The following is an 18,102-nucleotide window of genomic DNA, read 5'->3' on the forward strand; positions in this document are numbered from 1 at the left end:
GTCTTCTTTGGTTGCCCTGCACAGGAGAATGGAACTGGAAAGCAGGTTAATGGGATGGGGAGGGAATGGGGATTTTGCAGCATCCTTTTCCTGCCACGCCCACCAAGCCACATCCACCAAGCCACTCCCACCGAACCGGTAGTGAAAATTTTTGAATCCCACCACTGGGTGAAGTCTCTGTTTTCAGCACTGGAGGTTGCCTTTTCAGAAAAAGCAGGACTGGCCCCAAAGTTAAAGCTATGAAGACAGCCTGGCCCCCCTCTCAAAACACCACGTCATGAAAATGTGTGTCTTCACACAGAGAGAAGAGAAATGAAAGCAGATGCAGCGTTAGATTCATGATTCTTGGTTTTTAATACATTCACAGATAAACCTTAGAAATAAAAAGAGACATTGATTCGATTCTACTGCTGGGGCAGTTCCCCCCTCCACCCACCCACCCCCAATGATGGCATTCTTGGTTGCATGTGTCCACTCCTTCTCTCCCACCCACTTCCCACGCCCACCCTCTGTTCCAAGGATGTTCTGGGCAAGTGGTTTTCCTTTTGTGCAAATGGTTCCCCCCCCCCCCGCTCCTCTGGAATTGGGGGGGGCACAGGGAGACCACACAGGCACTGAGGGTTAGCCAAGAGGCAGATGGGACGGGACAGTGTGGTGATGATGGGGAAGTTGACAGATTTCAAGGGTGGTAAGAGACGGTCAGCCCTTCCCAAGCCCTGGAACTCGGTGGCGGTCAGTGGCAGTCAGTGACACTCTCGTTCCCATCACACTCCGGGCCCCACGTTTAACCATCCACTTGCAAATGCTTGGGAGTGGGAGAGGGAGGGAAGGAGAAAGTGAGTTTTAACATTCCGGTTCCTGTACTTTCTTTGGGACGTTTTTATCTCATTCCATCTCGTGTGTATACCCGGAGGAATTTATTTAGGCACTCTTTCTTTCTTTTTTTTCCTGGGACCTGACAAAATTGCAAACCGAAATAATAAAATGCTCCCTTTTTTTTTTTTTTTTTTTGCCCTCCCCTAAAATAAAGCTAAACGTGGCACCTGAATAGAACACAGTGGCTTTTCTTCCTAAATGTGAGCAAGGGGGGAAAAAAAATGATGTGCCTTAAAAGTTTTATCTCTTCCGTACCAAATCCATTTGGGCTTTTTTTTTTAAAAAAAAAATCAATATGCAGATAAAAATATGGCTGAATTTATATTTAATATATAATATTTATAATGTTGCACACACCTAAACAGTGTTTAAGGGGCTGAGGCTTAAAGGTAGGAAGAAAGCAGGGGAAGGGGGAAAAAATACACTTTAAAATCCATAGTGGTGGGGTAGTGGCCAAAAATTTCTGCAAAGTTAAATGTCCATTTTTGTTTAAAGTCAACGTAAAAATGACCTGAGAAATATTATATTATCCCTCACTTGGAATTAAATCTCTTATGTACACAGTAGAAATGGATGGATGATACACTCACACACATACACGCAACACATACATCTCCTGCCCCTCATCTTCCTCTCTCGCCACCTCAATGCGGCATCCCTTGGTCTACGTCTAGTTGGGCCGTTTTGGGACACAGACCTTTGCTGTTCCACGCCACCTGAGATGCCTGCGGGTGGCAGTTTACAGACAGGTAGACTTCACTTTTCAAAATTTTGTTCTTTTGCATTGTATATTCATTGTACCAGTGCAAATCAAACACAAACAAAACGAAAAATTTTTTTTTATCCCTCCCCAGAAACAAACAACATTGCCAAAATTGTCCCAGGGTGAGGCTTGAACCACCTTGGGGCAAATTCTGTGGTGAGGACCAGTGAACTAAAAAGCTCTTTTAAGCTCTAAGGGGTGTTAGGTTGGGCAGGCTGGCTTCGGTCTTCCTCTTCGGGGGTTTTCTCTTCAGTCTCCGGCTGATCGCTGCTCCGGAAGGATTCTTGCAGCTGCTGCCGTCTCTGCACCTCGGCCTTAAGGCTCTCTAAATCTTTTTGGCTGTGGAAAGAGAAATAAGGAATGACTCCTTCTGCGTGAAGCTTCCATTCAGAGGCAATTATCAGAAGGAAGAGGGATGATTTTGGACCAAAGGAAGCTAGGCCGTCTTCCTTCTTTCAAGCAAGAATCTAAAAGGGACATTTTTGGGCCAGGAGAACTATCAAGACTGAAACGGAGAGGGCCACCAGGGTCAATTTGGGCACTGTAAAAGTAAGGCCTAAGCTGCTATAACTAAAGATGAAGCAAGCACGTAAAAGCAGGATGGGCGAAAGCCAGGAAAAGCTCCCTTAGCAGAGGTGGTATTCAGCAGGTTCTCACCAGTTCTGGAGAACTGGTAGCAGAAACTTTGAGTAGTTCGGAGAACCGGCAAATCCCACCGCTGACTGGAGATTTTACAGTATCCTTCCCCTGCCACGCCCACCAAACCTTGCCCAAAGAACCGGAAGTTTAAAAAAAAATTGAATCCCACCGCTGTCCCTTAGGGCTAAGTAGTTAAGAAGGAACCAGGCTGATCAGGAAACGAAGGGGGGGAAAATGTAAAAAAATGTAACGTGTACCAGATACAGCAAGGTGGGCCTGAGCACATGGGAAAACCCTCCCCAAGACTCATAAGTAGCTAACAAGACTTGTAAATCGATGGGGTGAGAGTAACTGTCACTCTTCTCAAAGTATAAAGCAAGGTCCTGAGGGGATAAAAGGCATCCTGAAAGCCAACCCGCTCTCTGAGTTCTCTTCGGATCCAGGCATGGCAGCTTCCTTCTCTCTGGCTAGTTAACTGCCTGCCTAGTTGAGGAGGTGGGTAAATGTGGAGGAGTGTATGTCTGTGTGTACATGTGAGAAAGAGCAAGTTATATACGTATATACAATAAAGTTTTGCTATAATTTTAAATTCACTGGGCCTCCCTGTACTCAAAGGAATTATTTGTGTCTCAGAGATTTGTGTGAGGCCTTTTTCCGGGGCTGTGTGTGCGCGAATGACCGTAAGCTGAACCCGTGTAAAATGTGTGTAACAAAGTTACCCTGTGGTGAGATGGGTGGCCAATAAATTTAAAAAATATAGATGAATAAATTTAAAAATAAATATAAATGAATAAAAATAAACAGTACCTAGCTGAAAGAAACAAGTTGTTTGGGTAGATGGATAGATAAATCTGGGTTTTTTTTTAGATAGATAATAGATAATAGATGATAGATAGATAGATAGATAGATAGACAGACAGACAGATAGATATTGATAGGCAGGCAGACAGATTTACATTAAATTCATATGCCAAAGTCAAGCTATTCTGAGTTCACATCATAATAGCAATATAAAATATTAAAATGTCAAAACAGGAAAAAAATGAGCATTAAAAGTTAATAAAACCTGGGCAAAACAGGAACCAATGCATAAATGGAGTGAAGGTGAGATCTTCTTCTCACTCCATTGATCATGTATGTTAAAACTCATAAATATATTATTTATGGTGTCCAATCAATATCTAGCACCAGAATTTTGTGCAAATGGGTTGTGTGCAGTAAAAGAAAAAAAATGCCCCAAGATATGTTTTTATTTTAACTGATAAACTCAGCAAAGATCCTGGGAAAGTCTACTATGGTTTATTAGTTAGGAAAAAAGGCTGAGAGCTGATAAGAAGAACAACGGATGTTTGGAAGCGAAGAAGGGGGGAAATTTTAAGACAAAATTCAAGCAGTAAAAAACATGCCAGTCCCTCAAGACCTACGGGGGAAAAAAAAAGATTTGTCTCTGCCCAACTTTTACCCCTTACGTCCAACTTGCAAACTTGATGGAAGCCTCCTCAAAAGAGCTGCACCTGCTGTTTGGCCTGAAGTGGAGCAACCTTAGGCAGCGGGTGTCAGGATGTAAGCCTTACCTTAGTGGAATGAAGAGGATTCCATTGATAATGTTCAACTGCTCTAAGACGCTGGCCATGCTGGGAGCTGTGAACTAGGAGGTGAACAAGGCGGGTTTAGTGCCACATTGAGGAAAGAAAAACAACCCAACTTCACGTTTTTCTTCTCATCCAAGAAACTTCTTCAGCTCTAACTCAGAAGTTCTAACTGCCTACAGCCCTTGGATGATGGGGTTTCCCTCGTTTGCGCCGAGCGGTTTCTGGCATGCCACAGACCGGTGAGTGGGGACCCCTGTGACAGGGGACAACTCTCCTGTGGGAGCTGCTTGTTATGTATGTATGTATGTGGGTGGGTGGGTAGGTAGGTAGGTGGTAGGCAGGCAGGAAGACAGACAGACCTTTTGGATGAATGTATAGATAGGTAGATAGATTGATCTATATTTGTAGATAGGTAGGTAGGTAGGTAGGCAGGCAGACCTTTTGGATAAAGGTCGATTTGCTTCCGGGTGCAATTCAAGATGCTGGTTGTCACCTTTAAAGCCCTTCATGGCTTGGGACCGGGTTATCCGAGGGACCGTCTCTTGCCGGTCACATCCACCCGACCCATCAGATCAGGGAGATAGGGAATGTTGCAGGTCCCATCCCTGAGGGAGATACCACCTGGTGGGACCCAGAAGAAGGGCCTACTTCGTGGTGGCTCCCTCTCTCCGGAACATCATTCCCCCAGAGATTAGAATGGCCCCCTCTCTAATACTCTTCCGGAAGGCGCTGAAGGCCTGGTTCTGCCAGCGGGCCTGGGGAACCCAGGCGGGATGGAGCCCATCCAATGCCTCATGTGATCTGCTGTCATTGGGACGGGGGGAGTTGAGGTGTGTGTGTTTTTCCCAACACATTTTGTTCTATTGTACTTCGTTAATTTATTTGATTCTTTCTGTTATTTGTTATTTTTATTTTAAATATGGTTTTACATTCTGTAAGCCACCCTGAGTCACCATGGGCGAATAGGCAGCAGTATAAATTCAATAAATAAGTAAACTTTCAGCAACTCAGAACTGAAGAAGCTTCTTGGACGAGAAGTGAAATGTTTTAGAAGAAAAACAACAACAACAACAACAACACACACACACACACAAAACCCACTTGCCTTTGGGAAAGCACCTTTGGGACAAAAGCATGAACAGATTTTGTTTTGGGGAAGGGAGCTGTGTTCAAATCAGGGGGGGATTCTCCTGGTCTGGACTGATTCGGGTGAACCCCTAGTTCCGATGATCAACTGGCTCTGAACCAAGGAGCACGTGGGCCTGCTCGCCCGTCCCTGCTCCGGAAAGGGTGCTTCGGAAAGGGTGCTTCAATTCATTGTTTTACACCAAAGCTGAAGAAGAGCGGTTTTGCCGCGCCTCAGCTGTTTTATTCACAGGGGCTGCAGTTGAAGGTAAGTATTAGAGCTGAAAATGGACTTTTTAAAGTGTGGGCCACACTTGCGGAGGGCTTGCTCACCAAACCGGTTATTACCCCGGCTGAATCCACCACCGGTTCAAATCCCTGCACAGCCAGCTAATTAGCTAATCTATCTTCGACATCTTTCAGCTGAAAGGGACCCCTCCCTTCCCCAGGACAGATGCAGGGTGCAGGGCGGTGATGTTTCTGCAGGGGCAGGCCAAAAATCTGGAGCCCATTTTTTTTTCCTAATTGCCAATTAGTTAAGGCAAAATAAATGTGAAAATAAATGTTTCTAAGAAATGCTTCGTGCACCTGTTAATTTTTATTTAATTTTCCCCCCACCCAAGGAAAAGTGATGCTACTGAAAAATAATCTTCATCATCATCATCATCATCATCATCATTTAATTACCCCATAATCCCTTGCGGGGTGAAGTCTGGGCAACTGAACGGAGCTAGCAGAGTGTTTTAATGGCCGGATGCCCTTCCTGTCACCAATGCGGAGTTTTGTTCAGCAGAGATATTTCTGAGTGTGCCCAGAGTGAGAAACATCTGCCTCTGCCTAGGATCAAACTCACAGCCTCTTCCTTGTGAGTTGAGAACTCCCACCTCTGGGTCACTGCATCACTCCTTACTGAAAAATAACATTCTATCCTCAATTTTGATTTTGCATTATTGAGGGACTCTAGAGACCAGACGTGATCGGACAAGATCTTGAAGCACCAAAAGATGTGGGCGAGACCAGTCAAGAAGGGCTGCAACCAACAAGGACACCAAACCCCTCTATTAACAGGGTGGAGAATAAAGTGGACAAGCTTAGTGAAGTAAATTTGCACAGGTTACTTTCCAAAGCTAGGCTGGCCACTCCACTCTGAAAATGGTAGAGGAAGAGTAGAGGTTGGGTTGGTTCTACTCTTCCTCTCCCATTTTCAGAGTGGAGTGGCCAGCCTAGTTCATCTCCAACATCCCTGATAGAGCAGTGGCCCCCAACCTTTTGGGCACAAGGGACTGGTTCCATGGAGGTTTCTCCATGGACCGGAAGGGGCGTGGTTTCAACTACTGCCTGCATCCCTTGGATGGGTTTTCGCTTGTTTGCGCGGACCGATTTCTGGCATGCCACAGACCGGTGTGGGGTGGGGGAACCCCTGTGATGGGGACAACTTTCAGCAACTCACTTTCAAGGGCATAATGTTGGCGTTGGATCCGTTTTTGTAGATCTCATTCATTGTGCGTTGGAGGGCCACAGCTTGTTGAGTCAAATATTTCAAGTACTCTGAGCTTTCTTTGGTCTTCTCGTGATGCTCACCAAGCTAGGCAGAAAAAGAGACATGGGCATCAAAGAGGAATTAAAAGGAAACCTTCTGCAATGTGCTTTACGTTGGATTACCCTCAAAGAGAACCCAGAGGCTGCAGCCAGTATGGAATGTAGGGGCATGAGCATTGGGCTTCTATATCGCTTCCTAACGCTTGACAGCCCTCTCTAAACAGTTTAGAGAGTCAGCATGTTGCCCACCCCGACAGTCTGGCTCCTCATTTTATCGACTTTGGAAGGATGGAGTCAATCTTATATCAGTCAGGATCGAACTCCTGGCAGTGGGAAGAGCTAGCCTGCACTACTGTATTCTAACCAGTACCCTGCAATACTGTATTCAATGGATGGAAACTAATCAAGGAGAGAAGCAACCTAGAACTAAGGAAAAAAAATTCCTGACAGTTAGAACAATTAATTAGTGGAACAACTTGCCTCCAGAAGTTGTAAGTGCTCCAACACTGGAGGTTTTTAAGAGATTGGATAACCATTTGCCTTAAGTGGTATAGGGTTTCCTGCCTGAGCAGGGGGGTTGGACTAGAAGACCTCCAAGGTTCCTTCCAACTGTTATTCTGTTCTAACCACTGTGCCTCCAGGGTTTTGATTGTGCATGTAACACCTTTGCCAAGGAAGCTGCACTGAGTGCCAATTTACTTTTGGGCCAATTTAAGACGTTGGTCATTACCTTTAAAGCTCTTCACAGCACGAGACCAAATTATCTGAGGAACCCTCTTGTCTCAATGAATCGAGGCATCCTACCTGGGCAGGTAGGGAGGGTATATGGAGGATGATGCCGGATAAAGAATTTTTACTGGCGGATCTAGGAAGAGAGCCTTCTCGGCCGCCGCCCCTCCCTCCCATGGAACACCTTACCCATAGAGGTGAGGCAGACCCCCAATTTCCTGGCTTAAGATCTAGCTCTGCCAACTGGCCTGGGGGTGTGTGCGCATCTAAGAGTGCCATGCAACCCATCGAGTGGTTGTTGGGCTGAAGGTGCTTCCTCTGCAATGGTTCTTTTTTTTTTTTAATTTTGCTTTAATCTGGTTTTTAACTTTGTTTTTAACTATATTTTTTAAAATATGATTTCACTGTTTTATTTGTAACCCGCCAGAGGCATGCAAGGGTGGTGGGCGGAACAGAAATTTGGGTAAATGAATAAATAAATAAAATACCGCCTTGCATTCAGAGCAATTTTTCTTCTACTCAGTGGCTAGCTAGGTATGGTGGCTAACATGCCTGCAGCTGCAATCATAAAACAGCAGAGAGAAAAACATGTTTTTGAATGTGCAGTATCCAACTACTGCGCTCTTCAGAGGTCAATAGCGTCTAACGGAGGGGCCTTCAATCTTGGCAGCATAAATCCTGGCGGACTTTAACAAGGCTGCTCTAAGAGAGCTCCCGCTTGTCCAACTACTACTGTTTCCGTACAGCACGAAGAAAGTAAATTTTGAGAAAGGGCCTGTTTTCTTTTCAAAGTTTTCTTTTTTAAATACACAGAACAGCCTTAAAAGAGTAAGAAATCCCACTTGGCTAGAAAATATCCTGTCCACAGATCCTAACATTTAAACAAATGCTTTTTTTTCCCCCCTTCTTTTTTTTGCACACTCGTGCACCGAGGCACTTCTGGGTTGAAAGATTAGCTGGTGGCCTCACTCTTGCCCTGGGGACGCCCAGTTGGGGAGCTCCTTTAATGTCCTCGGAAGGAGCTGGAGCAAAGGACGAGAGGCTCAACCCCCACCCCACAGCAGCACACGGGTCTCGAACATGGGCTGGCTCAACTCCTGCTCAGCGTCTCAACAACCCTCCTGAACAAGTGCTAACTACCCAATTTGAATTGGATCTTTGCTACCTGACATCCAATGTACTGGCTGGTCATTCCCCTGTTTCTCAACCATTTCCCCCGCCCTCCCCCCGACCGTGAACATTTCATGACTGGATCTCTCGCCTCTTGGAGAACGCCTGGTAGAACGATCACTTTCAAATTACATTACTCGGTAACCTGCAGATTAGTTTTGAAAGTTTGGAAAACACTCCCTCTATTAAGCCAAGCAAGGAAAAAACAAAATCCAACCTGGTTTTTATAAATGGTGTAGCCTTCTTTCTCGTGCTGCAGAGCTGACCGAAACTCAGCTTTACTCTCATAGACACGGGCTACCAAGTGATGGCTGAAAGACAGATACAAGAACGGAAGATGGGAAAACGTTTCTATGCATCCCTGAAAGAAAAGTGCGTGTGAGACAATGAGAAGTGCAAAACTGGCTGAGGTGGAAGAGTGGATACTCAGCATCTCTTAGAGGACCATTTAGCCTACTTAAAAGCCAGTTTTGGTCTAGTGGTTAAGGCACCAGATTAAGAAGCAAGAGACCGTGAGTTCAAGCCCCTTGAAAGCCAGCTGGGTGACTTTGAGCCAATCGCTAATTAAGAGACTGAGTTCTAATCCTGCCTGAGGCATGAAAGATGGCCGGTGACTTTGAGCTGTTCACTAATAGACTGCGAGTTTTAATTCTGCCTTAGGCATGAGAGGTGGTTGGCTAACTTTGGCCAATCACTAGGTGACTTTGAGTTCTAGTCCCTCCTTAGACCTGAAAGACGGGGCTTTGGGCCAATCACCAGGAGACTGTGAGGCATGAAAGGTGGCTGAGTAACTTTGAGCCAATCACCAGGAGATGGGAGTTCTAGTCCCATCTTATGCCTGAAAGCCAGCTGGGTGACTTTGGTCCAATCCCTCTCTCTCAGCCCAGCCCACCTTACAGGGTTGTTGTTGTGGGGAAAATAGGAGGAGGAAGGTGTCTGTTGGGATCTGTTTGTCATTTTATTTGTAAAAATATAAAAAGTGGGATGTAAACAAATAAAATGCACGACCCTTGCCTTCTGCAGCATTTTCTACAGGCATCTATGAAGAGAAGACGTTGGTTCCCTTTTAGTGTTTAGGAAAATACATGAGATTATTTAGAAAGAAGGGAAAGTGCCAAATGGCATGAGATTATTGGAAAATCTGTAAGAGGAAGCTCATTTTGTTGAAGGGACCATTGGTGCCTTTGTGTGGGTGGTTCGAGCAATAATTCTTGAATACTTTCAGTTTCACGGTTACCTCTACCAGTTGCTGGCATACCCTGAATAGATTCATGCAGGTTTCTACACAGGATGGGTGTTCAGTTGTCACCTGTTGGCAGAATTTGGGAAGAGGAATCTCACCTCAGTGCAACCTTTAGGGACTTGGCCCCGTGGAATTTGGAGTTGATCATAAGTGCGTTCTCCAGGAATCGCAGTGAGAGGTCGTATTCCATAACTCCGTGGAGGACCAGGCCAATATTGTTCTAAGGATGAAGATCATGTGCCAGTTAGAGCGAACAGGGCAAACTTTCAGCTCTGGGTTGATCTCTATAAACAGATCGCAGAAGGACCACCAAAGAATCCATCACAACATATACGTAGTGCGACTTCTGACCACAGCTGGGACCACAAACTCCGTCGCTAAGCAAGGTAGTTCTCAAGTGAGTGGTGCCCAATTTTATGGCCTTTTTTTGGTCACGGTTATTAAGTGAATCACACGGTCATTAAGCGAATCTGGCTTCCCCCATTGACTTTGCTTGTTGAAAGCCAGCTGGGATGGTCACAAAAGGAGATCACATGACCCCAAAACAGTGCAACCATCATAAGTTCATGTCAATTGCCAAGCGCCCAAACTTTGATCACAGGACTGTGGGGATGTTGCAACGATTGTTAAATGTGATGATTGGTCACTAATTATTTTTCAGTGCTCCTGTGACTTCAAATGGACACGAAACAAATGGTTGTAAGTTGAGGATTACATATACAAAACACCAGCTTTGGATCCAAGATCAAAGACTGAACAAAGAATTTGCAATCCGATGCTATTATTTCCGGCCTAACACTGTCCAATTTTTAAGTTCTGCTTATACATCAGGGTTTTGGTTTAAAGATTTCGCTGCTTTATTGGCAAAATACAGGTAGACCTCGACTTATAATGGTTCATTTAGTGACCATTCAAAGTTACAATGACCTCGAACAAAGTGACTTCTCTTTTTCACACTTAGGGTTGTTATAGCAACCTCATATCATGTGATCAAAATTCAGAAGCTTGGCAACTGGCATGTATTTATGACAGTTGCACTGTCCCAAGGTCATGTGTGATCACCTTTTGCAACCTTCCAACGAGCAAAGTCAATGGAGAAGCCAGATTCACTTAACAACTGTGTTATAACAACTGCAGTGAGTCCCTTAATAGGTGTGGCAAGGAAGGTCGTAAAATGGGGCAAAGTTCACTTAACAACTGTCTCGTTTAGCAAATAGAAATGTTGGGCTCCTCTGTGGCTTTAAGTCGAGAAGCATCTGTATGGATCTATGTTGTGGGAGCTCCATGACTGGAAGCTTTCAAGAAGAGATTGGACTGCCATCTGTCAGAAATGGTGTAGGGTCTCCTGCTTGGGTGGGTGGGGGGTTGGACTAGATGACCTAGAAGATCCCTTCCAACCCTGTTATTCTGTTATGCATGCCTGGCCAAGGTTTAACCTTAACCTTGCCCTTTTGCAGTTCAGTGAGTTAATTAATACCAGGACATTCGGTTCATAGTTGCTTCAGTATAAAGTGTGATATTGGAATCCAGCTACTATCTTAGCTAAGCTAAACCGTAAATGGTCATCACTTGAGACTTTCAAGTAGAGATTGGACTGTCGGAAATGGTGTAGGGTCTCCTGCTTGGGCAGGGGGTTGGACTAGATGACCTACGACGTCCCTTCCAACTCTGATGATCTGTTATCTGTTTATGCATTTAGGCACGGTTTGAAATCTGCACATATCCACTGTATTGATTGACCTGGATTGAAGCTTTGGCAGACCATGTGAATTTATCCCATTGGTTTACCCCAACAAGGAGGTGTGCACAAACTTTTGAGAGGCTACAGGCTGCACTCTAAAAATATTGAGTACAGAAGTAAGAAAAACCACCTTTTGTTTAATTTCATGTACATTTCAATGCTTACATTAAAATCAAGAGGGCAGAAAAGAGCAACTAAGATCAATAGGGAACTGGAACATAAAGCATACAAAGAATGGTTGCTGGAACTGGGTATGTCCAGTTTGATGAAAAGAAGGCCTAAGGGTGACATCATAGCAGTGTTCCATATCTCAGGGGCTGCCACAAAGAAGAGGCAGTCAAGCTATTCTCCAAAGCACCAGAAGGCAAGGACAAGAAGCAACGAATGGAAACTAATCAAGGAGAGAAGCAACCTTAGAACTAAGGAGAAATTTCCTGTTGGTTAGAACAATTAATCAGTGGAACTACTTGCCTCCAGAAGTTGTAAATGTTGCAACGCTGGAGATTTTTAAGAAGATGTTGGACAACAATTTGTCTGATATGTTTTAGGGTGTCTTGCTTGAGCTGGAGGTTGGGCCCCTGAGGTCCCTTCCAACTCTGTTACTGGCTTCTCTCCAGTTATTTAGTTAATGGTCTTCCCCCCCCCCCTCCACTGCATCAAAACTACAATATACTAACAACATTTAGAGCTTTGGTGCCTGTTAAAAGAAAGCGCCTGGGGACTGCAAGCAGCCCTGGATTGTTGGATCTGATTAAGACAAAGAGTGACGTGAATCACTCAACTGAGGAGGGATGGCAACACTCGCCCCAGGGGGAGCATAAGTAGCTACAAGGGAGTTACAATTTTTATTTCCTAAAACAGGTCAGGCAAAGCAGAAAGTTATGAGTGAAGCACGGTTCGAAGAGATGGCTCAGCTTGGGGCTTTATTTACCCCACAAAACACTCTGGTGAGCCAAGGAGTGCATCATTTCCTACCCACTGGGTGCCTTTGCGTCTGTGAATCTGCAGATGAGCCCGCCGTGGTAAAGCTCAGTGCTTTTAAATCCCCTTTATATTAATCCCCTTTTATTTTAAACGTCTAACTTCTCGAAATGGATTTGTTTTAAATTGAGAAGAGGAAAAACTAAGGATGACCAGTTTACTGCTAGACAAAATAAATAAAATAATAACTAAAAAAATCCGGAACTGGGTCATGTCTTTTCCAACTCACAAATTTTATTAAAAGGCAAACAGTTTTTGTGAGCTGTGGTAATGGATATACAGGCAGTCCTCGACTTGCAACAGTTTGCTTAGTGGCCATTCGAAGTTACCACAGCACTGAAAAAAATGACTTATGACCATTTGTCACACTTATGACCGTTGTGGCATTTTGATCATGCGATTAAAATCCAGACATTTGGCAACTGACTCAAATTTATGACGCTTGCGGTGTCCCGGGGTCAAGTGGATCATCTTTTGCAAACATCTGACAAGCAAAGTCCACGGGGAAGCCATATTCTCTGCCCGGTTGCTGGCTGGGAGTGGCCATGGCGGGTGGGGCCTAGTTGGTCTCCTATACCATCCTGGCCTGGGAGTGAAAACGGGGCCATGGGGGCCCCATTTTCACCCTCCCTGGGCTCCAGAGGCTTTCCTTGAGCCTCTGTGAGGGTGAAAATGGCCTCCCCGGGCTCCGGAGGCCTTCTGGAGGCTGGAAATGGGCCTGTTTCCTGTCTTCCGGAACTTCTGGGAGGTCCGTTTTCCACCTTCCCTGGGCTCCGGAGACTTTCTTTGAGCCTCCGGGAGGGCGAAAATGGCCTCCCCGAGTCTCCGTGCAAGCCCTGCATTTATCTGGGACTCCTGGGAGGGGTGGGGTGGGTAGGGCCAGCCAGGGGTGGGATTGGCCGATTCGCTGAATCGGCCAAAAATTAACAACCAGTTTGCCCGAACCGGGGTGAGCCGGTAGCCGCCCACCCCTGCAATTTTCCCTCCTAAGGCCACAAACCCCACGAGCATCAAAAGCTGAAGAAAAAAAAATCCACTTTTTTCCCCAGAGCATCAGCAAAGCTGAAGAGGCAACTTACATCCAAAAGGGCCATCTCTGGGTGATCCTCCCCAAATACCAACAGCATGAGGTAGCGTGCGCGGTACAGCAGATTGAGGGCCGTGGACAACTGGCTGTTTGCAAAGCAGTACAAAGCAAGATGCATCTGTAAAGGAAGGGGAGAAATGCTCAGACACACAATGGCTTGCCCACCACGGTGTCCGCTTGATTGAATCTTCTTTTTTTTTAAAAAAAAAAATAGTTTATAATATAAAATACAAAGATACCAAAGAAAATAGTGGGAAAATAAAGGAAGGGAAAAGTGTAGGACAAAACAAAAGTCCCTTTGAATTCCGACTGCCTTTGGTACAATAGGATAAGATAATAGTATCAAACCTCAATTTTTTTACTGTTACATAATAATATGAACTTAGCATTTCAATAACAAGGAACCTATCTAATTGGTAAATCCCAAAATCAAAGTTTCATCGATGGAGTTAGCAGAGATGGCTAAACTCACTGCTTTACTTTTGTTTCTACTTGGAAACCGCTTCTGGACTTTGTGCTTGTGGTGGATCAAAGTTTTTCAGATCTCCGTTTACGACAGGGACAGAAAGCAACCCTCCTCCTTCCCACCAGCCCTCTTCCTTCGTTTTGTTACTTACATATTCTTGGATTGTGTTGGGATGCTCAATGCCCAGGACTCTTTCACTCATTAGCACCGCTTTCTGTTGATTGCTTAAGGCCTAAAACAGAGAAGAAAATGCAATTGGGAAAACTACATCAACTGCTGTGGCTGGCATTTATCGGAAAGCTCCCATTTTGTGCAGCGGAAGCTATAACCAAGAGGGTGTGGCTATAGCTGCTGTGAAGGAGGAGAAACCTTTTTTTTTTTAAATTTAAATAAACCTCTAGATAGACTACTGCAACACACTGTGCATGGGGCTGCCCTTGGTGGTTATCAGAAATACAAAATGCAGTGGACTTCTATTTAAAAAACACGGTTGTGGATGCTGTACTGGTTGCCAGCAGGTTGCTGAGGATAAATGATAGTCCTTGTCATTACCTAAAATGACCTGCATCAGCGGTGCCCAACCTTTATGGCTTGGCAGCCCGGTTGAATGGTGGAGAGAGGAACTGGACTGTGTGAGCAGTGGGCCAGCACAAACACACAGCTTGACTTGAACAAGTGGCAGGCCAGTGTGCACACATCCAAGTGCCTACTATCTCCCATATCTTAACTTACTGCACCTGTGTATGGTTTGCGAAGTGCACAGTGACAGATAGGACAGCACTCCAGAGGGTTAACATCATTGCCCAGAGGATCCTGGGTTGCCCTCTCCCCACTTTGGAAGAGCTTTTTATAGCTCCCGCTGCCTTAAGAAAGTTCAAAACGTTCTCAAAGATCCATCTGATCCCAGGCACCATTTTTTTGAACTATTACCATCTGGCAGGCGGCACAGGATAATAAAAACAAGGACAAATAGGCTGAAAAACAGCTTCCATCCCAGGCCAGTAACTCTATTAAATCCTACTGCATAGTGCAGTATTAATGCAGTATCAGGGGTTTTCAATTCAATGTACAGAATGTGAAGGATGTGTGTTTATGTTTATTTTCATAGTCATAATGTGCACTGAAAACGGCATTTAACTTTGTTGTGTGAGGTGCAATGACAATAAAGTAAACTAAAACTAAAAACTACTGGCTTGCTGCTCGCACAAATTGAGCTGTGTGCACGCATGCTCTGGCCAGCTACTCACAGGGCCCAATTCCAAATATGCCACGGTCCGGTACTGGGCCATGGCCTGGGGACACCTGATCTACATGGCTTAGCGCAGTGGCCCCAAACCTTTTGGGTACCAGGGACTGGTTCTGTGGTTTTTCTGTGGATTGGGGTGGGGTGATTCCATGTGCTACCTGCATCCCGCAGATGGGGTTCCATTTGTTTGTACTGGCCAGTTTCTGGCATGCCGCAGACCAGTGCTTGTCCATGGTGCAGGAGTTGCGGATCCCTGGCTTAGCGCCTACATCAGGTGTCCAACCTTGGCAACTTTAAGACCTGTGGGTTTCAACTTCCAGAATTCCCCAGCCAGCATGGGGAATTCTGGGAGTTGAAATCCACAAACCTTAAAAGTTTGAGATTGGACACTCCTAAGTCTAGATGCTTCAAGGATCTCCTCCGCATAATGCTTAACAGGGCCTGCTTCCTACCTAGGAATGTTGACAATCCCGTCTCCTGGTCCCATAAGACTGATTTGGGCACAAAATTGCCATCTTTTCAGTATACACTTTCTCCCCAGGACACTTTACTACCAGAAATTCAAAGCTACTCCTCCCCACGCTCACTCCCCAACACTGTGGTATTTTCTTCTAGGTAAAACACTGCTTTGGTTTCTTAGACATTTTATCTGTTTTATTCTGCAACTTTTCCAGTTCAACAATATCTTTGGCGCTGGTGACCAGGACTTATACACAGCTTGCCATGTGGAGTCCTTGGTGTTTTCTGAGTTCTGGTTGTTTTCCTGCAGACCTTTCATCACCAAACTAGGTATCGTTATCAGTGAGTAGCGCTGACCTACAAACATTCTCTCCTATAGCTTGCCATTTTATCGCAACAGACAGGAGTTCGTTTAAGGCGGGGGTGTCAAAAGCTCGATTTTATTGAGGGCCACATCAGGGTTGCATTTGACCTCGAGGGGCTGGGATGGGCGTGGCCAGCTCGACGTCACTCATCGAGGCTCCATTTCCGGCCGCAATGGCCTCCTGCAGCCCGCTGCCAGTGAAAACAGAGCTCGGCACACGGCCCTCGGCACACTGGCAGAGACACTGCAGGCCAGTCCTTTGCTGTTTCCAAGGTGGCCCCGTGGGCCAGATCTAAACACCCCGTTGAGTTTGGCACCCCCGGTTTAAGGAGACCATTAGGCAGAACAGAAGGAAACATTTGTTAAAAGCGCATGAATTATGGATGCTACAAGTTGTGGCAATGACTTCCGACTAATGCTAAGCGTGAAAGCCCATCCATCCTTAGGACTGACAGAAGGGAACCCTCTGCCAGGTATGCAAAACCAGGTGTGTATCTGTGTCTTGATCTGCCAAGGCTCTTAGCGATTATGTAGAATAAACAGACTCGGAATCCTCTTTCTCCATACCTCTGAATAATCACCCATTATGTAGTTCAGGCGCGCCAGCAGCCGAAGACAGGCACAAATCTCCACGTGCATTGCGCCGTACACGTTGTTAAACAGGTTTAAGGCTTCGCTGATTAATTCACAACCCTCTTTCAAGAAACCTAGGAGAGAGATGGAAAAAAAATAAGATCCTCTTCCCTGAAGATACTAACCTCACGTACTGGGGTTGCAGAAAGCTCTCTGCTTGTTTGCAAATCCATTTTTCTAAGAAGCAACACTTGGTTCTCCTTCTTGCTCATTTTAAATCCACATTCCTGATCTTTATGGCAGTCGGTAGATAATAGGGTTCAGCCAGCTGATGATGGTGGGGTATTTAAAGAGGAGATCTGTTGTTTGCCAGCCTGAGGAAGTTAAGAGCTTCCTCAACGTTTTTCACCCTTAGTTTTTACCCAGGTTATAATGGCTCAAAATTTCCACTCATTCTGTGGGGAACGAAATTCCCCGCAGATCCAACTTTGAGAAATACTGAATTTCAGCAGCATCCGCAAGATCGCGGTTTCCCCATGCCCACGTTAGCACGTTTATTAATTTATTTCCCGCCTTTATTATTTTTATAAATAACTCAGGGCAGCTAACATACCTAATACTCTTTCTCCTCTTATTTTTCCTGCAACAATAACCCCGTAAGGTGGATTGGGTTGAGAGAGAAAGGGACTGACTTAAAAGACACCCAGCTGGCTTTCAGGCCCAATTCACGGGCTCCTGGTTTCTAACCTGGTGCCTTAAATTTATAAAATAAATAACTGGTTCTTTCTATGGAGATTCTCACTCATACAGCTCATGGTAGTCCCAAAGGTTCTTTTTCAAGAGGTAATTGGACTTTGTTTTTCTTTGAACAACGTTTCACTTCTCATTCAAGAAGCTTCTTCAGCTCTGACTGGATGATGGAGAATGGAAGGATTCATATTCCTTGCAGACAGCTGGTCATTTGCATTCTTTTAGAGCCTCGTTGAGGCCGCCTGGAGGTTTATCTGTGTTGTCAGGTTCATGCAAAAGGGCGTGGAGCTTTCTTGCAACCGTTGAAAGGAGTAGATTGATATCATATCCTTCGGCATAACCTATCTCCAGTCTGCAACACACTCCTTTCAACAGTAACAAGAAGGCTCCACACCCATTTGCACCACTCAGGTGAACCAGACAACACAGATAAACCTCCAAGTGGCCTCAACGACTCGCTAAAAGAATGCAACTGACCAGCTGTCTGCAAGGACTATAAATCCTTCCACTCCCCACCATCTAGTCAGAGCTGAAGAAGCTTCTTGGAGGAGAAGCAAAATGTCTTCCAAGAAAAATCAGAAAGTCCAGTTGCCTCTTGAAAAAGCACCTTTGGGACAGAACAATTGAATCCTTGTGGTCTCTATATTCCTGGAACTGAACTTAGGGGAAAAAAGGGTACCTTGCTCATTTCAAAGGGAACCAACATCGGATTTAATCAGCAACCCACTCCCACCACTGACTGTTCCTTTCCCATGTGAA

At 45.2% G+C, this 18,102-nt stretch overlaps 2 protein-coding genes across 3 annotated transcripts in view; both read right to left on the reverse strand.

Annotated features, from left to right (window-relative positions):
- CCDC92B (coiled-coil domain containing 92B) overlaps positions 1-18,102 on the reverse strand; it is a 358,816-nt gene that overhangs the window by 199,228 nt on the left and 141,486 nt on the right. The window lies entirely within an intron of this gene.
- The window catches only part of CLUH (CLUH binding protein of NUMT mRNA), a 90,356-nt gene continuing 72,584 nt past the window's right edge, over positions 331-18,102 (reverse strand). For both annotated transcript variants that reach the window (XM_026710178.2, XM_087926139.1), the window contains exons 19-26: positions 16,588-16,727; positions 14,103-14,183; positions 13,478-13,603; positions 9,775-9,896; positions 8,651-8,744; positions 6,446-6,580; positions 3,853-3,926; positions 331-1,978 (exon numbers count right to left, since the gene is read on the reverse strand). In XM_026710178.2, the coding sequence (XP_026565963.2) occupies positions 1,831-1,978; positions 3,853-3,926; positions 6,446-6,580; positions 8,651-8,744; positions 9,775-9,896; positions 13,478-13,603; positions 14,103-14,183; positions 16,588-16,727 (920 nt within the window). In that variant the 3' untranslated portion in view covers positions 331-1,830. The remainder of the gene's footprint in view (positions 1,979-3,852; positions 3,927-6,445; positions 6,581-8,650; positions 8,745-9,774; positions 9,897-13,477; positions 13,604-14,102; positions 14,184-16,587; positions 16,728-18,102) is intronic.

This window comes from Pseudonaja textilis, chromosome 1, assembly GCF_049901715.1.
Source record: "Pseudonaja textilis isolate UNSWEBS1 chromosome 1, rPseTex1.2, whole genome shotgun sequence".
Classification (NCBI taxonomy): Eukaryota; Metazoa; Chordata; class Lepidosauria; order Squamata; family Elapidae; genus Pseudonaja; species Pseudonaja textilis.